The 9956-nt window shown below is 37.2% G+C and overlaps 1 protein-coding gene across 1 annotated transcript; it reads right to left on the minus strand.

The window, feature by feature from the left end:
• Positions 1-1030: 1030 nt before the first annotated feature.
• On the minus strand, positions 1031-7759 carry LOC109074595. Its single transcript, XM_042717537.1, has 7 exons — positions 7562-7759; positions 7178-7477; positions 6068-6115; positions 5912-5965; positions 2774-2866; positions 1995-2041; positions 1031-1902 (listed from the first exon to the last, which is right to left on the minus strand). Exons 1-7 carry the CDS (start codon positions 7656-7658, stop codon positions 1582-1584), a joined length of 960 nt encoding a protein of 319 aa, XP_042573471.1. The 5' UTR covers positions 7659-7759; the 3' UTR covers positions 1031-1581.
• Positions 7760-9956: the final 2197 nt, after the last annotated feature.

The following is a 9956-nucleotide window of genomic DNA, read 5'->3' on the forward strand; positions in this document are numbered from 1 at the left end:
TCTGGGCAGTTTCCAGGCCATGGACCCACAATTTCAACATTCTGGTCCCCGAGCCACTTAGTTATCACTTTTGCCTTATGGCACGTTGCTCCCATCGTGCTGGAAAATGCATTGTTCTTCACCAAACTGTTGTTGGAAGAAGTTGCTGTTGGAGGGTGTTTTGGTACCATTCTTTATTCATGGCTGTGATTTTGGGCAGAATTGTGAGTGAGTCCACTCCCTTGGATGAGAGGCAACCCCACACATGAATGGTGTCAGGATGCTTTACTGTTGGCATGACACAGGACTGATGGTAGCGTTCACCTTTTTCTTCTCCGGACAAGCCTTTTTCCAGATGCCCCAAACAATCGGAAAGGGGCTTCATCGGAGAATATGACTTTGCCCCCAGTCCTCAGCAGTCCATTCACTATATATTCTCTAGAAGATCAATCTGTCCCTGATGTTTTTTTTTGGAGAGAAGTGGCTTCTTTACTGCCCTTCTTGACACCCAGGCCATCTTCCAAAAGTCTTCGCCTCACTGTTCGTGCAGATGCGCTCACACCTGCCTGCTGCCATTCCTGAGCAAGCTCTGCACTGGTGGCACTCCGATCCCGCAGCTGAATCCTCTTTAGGAGACGATCCTGGGACTTGCTGGACTTTCTTGGACGCCCTGAAGCCTTCTTTACAAGAATTGAACCTCTTTCCTTGAAGTTCTTGATGAACCTATAAGTTGTTGATATAGGTGCCTGTGAAGCCATTTTTATGCAACGCAATGATGGCTGCACGCGTTTCTTTGCAGGTCACCATGGTTAACAATGGAAGAACAATGATTTCAAGCATCACCCTCCTTTTAACATGTCAAGGCTGCCATTCTAACCCAATCAGCCTGACATAATGATCTCCAGCCTTGTGCTCGTCAACATTCTCACCTGAGTTAACAAGATGATTACTGAAATGATCTCAGCAGGTCCTTTAATGACAGCAATGAAATGCAGTGGAAAGGTTTTTTTGGGATTAAGTTAATTTTCATGGCAAAGAAGGACTATGCAATTCATCTGATCACTCTTCATAACATTCTGGAGTATATGCAAATTGCTATTATAAAAACTTAAGCAGCAACTTTTCCAATTTCCAATATTTATGTAATTCTCAAAACTTTTGGCCACGACTGTAGGCTACAGCACAACAAAGCAGGACATAGCAATAAACACAACAATAAACACAATTAAACTGGACAAAACATAACCATTTAGCCAACATCACCATGGTAGAACTCCAAAATCAAGAAAAACAATGTCGGACAGGCAAATCACGTGGTCTCGTGAATCCAGTTGCATGGCTTCTGAAGTGCTCCTGGTGTGAGTTGGCATCGTGTGGAGGACGAAAAAAAACCTTGTTGGAGTCGTAACGCGCCGCAGACGTGTGCAGTGTAAACAAAGGGTAAGGAGTGATGTTCTCTTCAGTCACAGAGAAACATTTCAGGTTTTCCCAACACTGACCTGTAGATGACTGCTCAATAACTTGCTCGATGAAACTTAATGATTCTATCATTCTCAGTGACTGCTTCTAGTTGTGTATAAAAACAAAAATCCAGTGGTAATATTAATTTGGCGAGGTGTTGTGATTGACAGATGCATAATCACACTGAGTCTCCTCTTTACTGAATCTGACTGTAGCTTCACTGAGAGACTCTTCACACTTCTGGAAACTGACAGCAGCGTACAGGAGCCCATCAGAGGGGATTGTGGGTAACTGAACTGCTGAGTAAAGTGGATTCTGTGAATCAGAGGGGATTGTGGGTAACTGAACTGCTGAGTAAAGTGGATTCTGTGAATCAGAGGGGTTTGTGGGTAACTCGACTGTTGAATAGAGAGGATCTGATTCAGGATCAAGGTGCCTGGTGTCTTGAATGTCTTCTTGAGTCTGTAAGAAGTGAAATTTCCAAAACATGAATCACACAGTATCAGCTTAGACATTTCACATATTGAGATGCAGATTACAGTTCTGAAACTCACCGTTTCATGATCCCCTGTCTGTCTTCTGTCTGTTGATGAAATGATGCCTGTGTGAACAAGAGAAACATCTGAGATGCAAAAAAAAGAGATGATTTTAAAGGGAAACTCCACCCCAAAATGTAAATTTAGTCATTAATCACTTACCCCCATGTTGTTCCAAACCCGTAAAAGCATTGTTCGACTTTGAAACACAATTTAAGATATTTTGGATGAAAAACGGGAGGCTTGTGACTGTCCCATTGACTGCCAAGTAAATTATACTGTCAAGGTCCAGAAATGTATGAAAGACATACTTACGCTGTACTGAAGAGTGTACGCAGTTTGCATTCAGCAGATATTCTATAAAATGGTGCTACAGTGATGTGGAGTGACACAGAGGAGATAAATTGTTGAATAAAGTAATTTTTTTGTTTTCTTCTCATACAGAAAGTATTCTCGTTGCTTCATAACATTACGGTTCAATCACTGATGGCAGATGGACTAATTTATTTGGCAGTCTGCTCATACTTTCCTGGACCTTGACACTGTTATTTATTTGGCAGTCTATGAGACAGCCTCAAGTCACCCTGTTTTCATCCAAAATATCTTAAATTGTGTTTCGAAGACAAACAAAGCTTTTTAAGGGTTTAAAACAACATGGGAGTAAGTGATTAATGACAAAATGTTCATTTTGGGGTGGAGTAACCCTTTAAACTGCGACTGTATTTTTGACCAGCAGAGGGAGACAAGCTCAGGAAAGAAAGATTTACTAAATGTGCAATAGAGTGTTTGTGTCTCACCATGTTTGTTGTGTTTCAGTTTGAATAAGATTAAGGCTATAACCAGAGCCAGCAGGAGCAAACCCACAGAAACAACAGCTATTACAAAAAAACCTGAAATCACACAAAGAGATTTTGACTGAGAAACAAGGTGAGACCATGACATTTATCAACAAATATCTTTAGAAACATACATACAACTAAAACTAATGAATAAATAGATAAATCACATCCAAAACAAAACTGAGAAACTTCTAAATTATTCGGAATCTTACCAGACTTCGCTTTTTGCTGGTCTTTATATATATAAAAAGAGACTGTGACTTTTCATCTCATAATTTTGAGATACTTTTGTTCTTGCCATTTTGAGTTTATATCTCACAGCTTCCGCAAATTCTATATTACTGAAACAGCACTGGTCAAGGTTACTAATGATTTGTTAATTGCCTCAGATTCTGTTTATCTTTCAATTTTGATCCTTCTTGATGTCAGTGCCGCTTTTGACACTGTAGATCATTTGGTTTTAATTACTCAGCTAGAAACTGTTTTTGGGGTCTGTGATACTGCACTTAATTGATTTAAGTCCTACCTCTCTGATCGTAAGCAATTTGTGTCTATGGGGGGATTTAGGTCTAAAACTGGTGCTGTGCAATCTGGAGTCCCTCAGGGATCAATTTTGGGCCCCTTGCTTTTTAACAATTATATTTTTCCACTTGGTCAGCTTTTGAGATCTCTTGGTCTAAAATTTCACCTTTATGCAGATGATACTCAGATCTACATACACACTAAACCTAATGACACTGTGCCTGTTGATTTTATTTCCACATGTATTTCTAGGATAAAAGAATGGATGTCACAAAATTTTCTTTGTCTTAACAGTGAAAAAACTGAGGTTATGCTCATTAGTTCACCCCACCAGTTACGTAAAGCTGGATCAGTTACTTTGCCCTTTGATAGTTCAATTATGGAGTTTAAACCAAAACTAAAGAATTTAGGGGTGATTTTTGAGCCACATGTTCAAAACACTGTTAAAACCTCCTTTTTTAATCTTAGAAATATTGCCAGACTACGTCCAATGCTGTCTTTTCCTTTTGCTGAGAGGTTGATAAACACTTTTGTGTTTACCAGGATTGATTATTGTAATGCCTTGTTGGTGGGGGCGTCAAAAACTACCTTAAACAAATTGCAGGTAGTGCAAAATTCGGCTGCTAGAATCCTTACTAGAACTAAGATGAGAGATCATATTACTCCGGTCTTGGAGTCTTTACATTGGCTCCCTGTTAATCTTAGGGTTGATTTTAAAATTGTGATGCTTACTTACAAGGCTTTGCATGGGTGGCACCTCAATATTTGTCTGAGCTTTTAATTCCTTATAATCCAACACGTGACCTTCGCTCATCTGAAACTGGCCTTTCAGCTGTTCCATTAACCCGTTTAAGATTGATGGGCGACAGGCCTTTTTCTTCATTAGCTCAAAAACTGTGGAATTCTTTACCTATTGAGATAAGGCAAGCTAAAACTCTTAGCATTTTTAAATCTCGCCTTAAAACTCTTTTTTTTAGGGTAGCTTTTAATTGAACATTTGTATTATTTATTTTTTAAAATTGTTTTATTTTTGTTGTTTTGATTTGCAATTCTTTTCATATTTTTGCTTGTTGTATTATTTTATACAGTGTATTTGTTTTTGTTCAGCGCTTTGATATCTACATTTAAAGGCGCTATAGAAAAATAAAGTTCATTATTAAGTTTATTATTATTATTCACATTTTTCCTCATCAGAACCCGTGGGGCATATAGAAAGTGTATAATTCACATCATCGGCTCAATTAAAAAAAAAAAGAAAAGAAAGAAAGAAAGAATTTATAATGGACTGGTCCAAAACACATTGGAGACGGATTGTGAGATGCATTCCAGATGTAGATGTCACTTTGAGAAACTGAACAGTTTGTACCTTGTACCAGTTGGTCCTCTAAAAATAAAGGTAGCACCACTAAAAATAAACCCTTTATAAAAATGATGAGAGGATTATATAGACTATAGCCTAGATAGCAAAAAAAAATCAATCCATTATTTATAGCATCCACACTTTGTTTGAAATCAATCCATTACAAACACAAAAAACACTTTTATAATTAATGAGTCTGTTCTTTGTTATAATGAGAGGATTCGCGAGTGTGCAGAGCTCAGCACTAAATAATGCTGTTTGAGCTGTAAGTGGATTGATTAACTGATTGTGTTCGAAATCAACAGATATGTCTGTGATTGGTCACACTGCTCAACGCTGCAAAAACACGTTGAAAACAGAAACCTTTGACACTCTCTGCACACATATGCACTGAAGTGACTGCCAGAAAAAGAGAGAAAAAGCATTCGCCGATATGCTATTATTTTGCTGTTTGTAGATTCCAGAAAATCCCTTGCTCACGAATATTTCAATGCAAAAACCAATGCCACGGCAGGCCAGATTACCCAAAATTACCCATAATACCTTACCCAGAATGACTGATGTCTGTTCCAAACAAGTCATAGTTGTCTGGTTTTGAATTGTAGATGTTGCTAATTTCGTAGTAATTTCTGTCAGTATAGATGGTGGTTTTTATTATAAACATTCAAGGGAGCTGCTAGTTGGAATCCAGACGGACAAGCTATTTGTGAACTTAACATACTGCTGCGCAACATTATTGAGGATACTAATTAGCCTGTTATTATTGTCATTATATAGTTCTAAAGAAACAAATGACAAATCACATTTAAAGTAATTAAAGAACTTAAATGTTAAAATTGCATTGTATATGTTTTATATATATATATATATATATATATATATATATATATATATATATATATATATATATATAAAAATTCATGGATCTGACTGAGTGGACAAGCTGTTAATTCCCCAAACCCACCCATAAATAGTCATAATTGCAAGATGAAGATGTGAAATCCAGTATATGGAATCATTTTTCACTCATTATTTAATTAATTTCTGTTACACACACACACACACACACACACACACACACACACACACACACACACACACTAACACACACACACACACACACACACACACACAATCGAAACATGAATCTGTCTGAATAAGTGCAAGAACAGAAGAGCTTCAGCATGACGAGAAAAAGAGGTAATTTATCTCACCAGGATTTTCTGTTTCCTGGACGGTTTCCTTTTTAGTGTCAGATGAGGTCATTTCTTAATGAAAAAATAAAAAAAAATAAAAACCACAATATTTCTTACACATGTTGTACATTTATCATAATATCACTTTCAGTTCAAACTGAGAAGCAGACTCACCAGCCTTTTCCTGGGATGTTTCTCTTTTGGTGTTAGATGTCGTCATTTCTGAAAATACACAATCATGCTTAAAAAAATTAGAGGAACATATTTCTATCTAATATAAGAGTCGCTGTCTAATCCAGTCTTCTGTTAAACACAACATGTGACTGAAGAAAATCTTCTAAAAGCAGACAGTAACTAGATGTCAAACTCCAGTTTCATGCCCAAGACTGATTCAAGTCACATTTATTTCTATAGTTTTTTTTACAACAGGCCTGCAGATTGCTCAAAGCAGCTTCACTGTAATAAAGAGGATAATAACCGTGTTGATGCTATAAAATTAACCAGTTATGAAACAAATTCAAGATCAGCTGTAAATCATCTCTACAGAAGACAATAGTACCATTATTCAGATCAGTTGAGTTCAATAAGTGTTATTGAGAACGACTTTTTGGAACTGTATCTTTATCGTTATCTTTATAGTTATCGTTCCTGCTGTGAATGGGGCTTTAATGTTGTACATTAGTCAGTTCTGTAAGCTCTTATGAAGCTGCATGACCCTGTGTGAGGAACCATTTAAAACAACATTTAAAAAAAAAACATCTTTTGTGCTCCACAATAAATAAATAAATTAATTAATTAATTAATTAATTGCAATGACAGTATGAAAACACAAAAGAAGCAGCAGCAAGTTTTACTCAAACACGAGGGTTTTGTTGCTTGCTGTTGTCTGTGGTTTTCAGCTGGTGTGAAACATCTCTGTTCACACACATCAGGCAGGTTACTGTAACAGTTCACCCAAACAACTATCACACCGTTAGGAAAAAAAGAAAAAAAAAAAAAAACAGAAAAGGTGTTGTAATGTTCTGCTATGTTAAGTTTACAGACATTTTCTTTAACCTAAAAACATACCATAATGCAAAATTCAGGTAAAACACCTGTTAAAAAATCAGTGGATTCTTCTATCACATTCTTTCTAATCAAACACACCTGAACAAGCTCAGTGTCTTCAGGATTACTAAGGTTACAGGAAGATGATTTGAGCTGAACTCTGCAGGACAGCTGCTCGGGGACCAAACATTTGTGTTCATCTGAAGGTGAATGATTCGCTTAGTGAAAGTCTTTTACCTCTGGTCAGATGTAGCTGAACTTCAGTGAATATGAAGGACCCAGAGATCTCCTCTCCACACCAGTATTTCCCAGAATACTCTACTCTCAGATCGCTGATCTTCACAGTAAAGACTCCAGCAGAGGTTTCTTCAGTCAGAGAGAATCTGCCGTTTATTCTGTTATTTGATGAAACACGAGCTCCGTCTCTGATGCAGATACTGGGCTGATCTCCTCTGCAGAAAAACTTCTGTGTTTGTTTCCTGATGTGTTTACAGCTGATGGACGCTGATCCTCCGACAGACGCTTCATGAATGACCGCTGAAGAGCACAACATTAAATATGATGAGTTTGATAACAGAATGAGCAGAAACACTGAGATTCTTCTCAAATAAACATCCTCACCGTCCTTCATGATGATCACGAACTCAAGGGGAAGGTTAAACACGTCTCTCACTGCACACCAGTATTTCCCAGCATCCTCTGCTCTCAGCTCAGTCATGTTCACAGTGAAGAGATTGAGTTCAGTGTCGTCCTTTACTGAAATCCTTGGTTTTATAACATGATCTTCATCTGACTGAATGATATTTTGAGCATCTTCAGTGAAACTTTTCCTCATACAGACATTTTATATTTTTTTTCATCAAACACTTTCCACTGCGCAGACACACTTCTTCTTTTATTTCATCATAAGGGCAGCATTTGATCTCGACTGAATCTCCTTCACGTCCGATCACTGGAGGCACTGATAGTCAGAGAGAAATAGAGATGTATTTATACACTGAAACACATGCATCTGTTATTGAACTGCATGGTTTGTGGTGTCTGTACATACTGGTTAAAGTCAGCTGATGTTTATTGGTGAGAGAAACAGAAGTCAGATGGTCGTGTCTGGTTTCTGCTCCACACCAGTAAACTCCAGCATCTCTCAGGCTCACATTACTGATGCTCGCTGTACTCCATTCCTGCTGTACTGTCAGAAAACTCAAAGCGCTGCTTCTCTGATGAACTGATGCTCTGACAGATCTTCTCCTCGTTCTCTTTACAGATGTGTTTGATGAGCTGCTGTTTCTCAGGGTAATTACAGCTGAGTTTCACACTTTCACCAATAACAGCAACTGATTCACTTGATTCACGAAAACGATCACCTATACACAAAAACAATAAAATTCAAATCTTATTTTCTCATTTTAACTGCTACAAATTGTCCAGAAACAGGCTCCACACAGAAACTCTTTACCTTGACTGATCTTCAGTGTGATCCTCATGAACAGAAGATCATCAGCAGTATTCACTGCACATCTGTACGTTCCTTCATCAGCTGCAGTTAAATCACTGATAAAAACCTTCAAAACTCCTGCACTGGTATCATCATACATGAGCACTTTACCATGAGGGATCCACTGATTCTGTTCAACAGAGATCTCCTGTGATGAATCTTTCTGGATAAATTTCTTGTTTCCTTTGAATTCTTCTGGAAATTCACACTTAATGAAGACTGATTTACTGATGTAGGCCTCAACCTGGACAGAAGTTATCTGACCTGCAAGACAATATTTAATGATTGATTTATTTCATTATTAACAGTCAGGAGAGATTTACATTTCTTATTTAGAGAATTTATAAGGATTTTTTCATTAAAATGAATCTAAACTCACTATAAACATTCAGCTCAATCTCTTTAATGAAGGTTATGTGAGTATTTGATGTTTCTGAAGGTGGTTTATCTGCTCCGTCTCTCTCCACTCCACATAAATAAACTCCACGCTCCTCTGCAGAAATGTCTCTGATGGTCACAGTAAAGTGATCTTTCTGACCGTCAGACAGGATGAACTTCTCTTCAGATGATTGTGATGATTGAGAGCTGCTCAGCACAAGCACAGGATCTCCGTTCACTCTGTACAAGACTTTGGTGTGTGTTTCAAACTTGTGTTCATATTCACAACTGAAAGTGATTGTTTGACCTTCATATGCAGATCTGATAACAGACGTCCCACAAGAAGAAGATTCTGAAAATGATTTCAATAAATCATTGTGACATGCACTGAAATCTTAAAATGTTATTAGTATTATTATTATTATTATTATTATTAAAGATGCACTACAGAGAACTTTAGTCTCTCTATCGCCCTCTCTGTGTGACACATGAAGTGTGACGTTTCTTGCAGAGTTATTTATGTTAACATGGTTTGTGCTTGTTTGTATGTCACCTGTGATCAAAACATGAGCGAGATCTGTCATCCTACATCAAGACAGAAACATACTGACAGAAAATGTTTGTCCTACAAGGAATATTTCCAATATTAGTAACGTTTAGTAGATGGTCTTCTTTCTGTGACCTCTCAAATAACAATGACATAAAACTAAAAATCAATACAACACAAATTATAAATAATAAAAACAATTTAGACAGTTAAAACAATGAATTAAGAAAGTTTGATCAATATTATATATTAAATTGCTTTGTAAATGAAATTTTTGTCCTCGTAGTGCACCTTTAAACAATACTATAATAAAAATAAAATAATAATTTAAATAAAATATAAAACATACTTTTGTTCACCTTGTTGTTCAAAACTAACTCAACATCACGACTCCATTTCTGATTGTTTCCACATTTGTATTTCCCATCATCCTCTCTGCTGAGGTTCCTGATAAACACTGTGAAGAATCTGCTGTTTTCATCATCATACAGAGAGAATCTCTCATTATTAACCCAGCGGCGCTGAAGCTCAGTACTGATGCCAGGTTTACAGTCTCTGTCTCTGTTTCTGCAGAAATACTTTCCTTTAAGCTGATC

Source organism: Cyprinus carpio, chromosome B1, assembly GCF_018340385.1.
Source record: "Cyprinus carpio isolate SPL01 chromosome B1, ASM1834038v1, whole genome shotgun sequence".
In the NCBI taxonomy this organism is placed as follows: Eukaryota; Metazoa; Chordata; class Actinopteri; order Cypriniformes; family Cyprinidae; genus Cyprinus; species Cyprinus carpio.

Bases quoted from the DNA above. Each gene is read 5' to 3' on its own strand.
- LOC109074595 (XM_042717537.1), bottom strand. From the start codon at position 7,658: ATGACTGAGCTGAGAGCAGAGGATGCTGGGAAATACTGGTGTGCAGTG. The intron at 2,867-5,911 runs GTGAGATAAATT...GTGTGATTTCAG, and splicing joins CCAGGAAACAGAAAATCCTG to GTTTTTTTGTAATAGCTGTT. The intron at 1,903-1,994 runs GTGAGTTTCAGA...CACTTCTTACAG, and splicing joins AGACAGGGGATCATGAAACG to ACTCAAGAAGACATTCAAGA.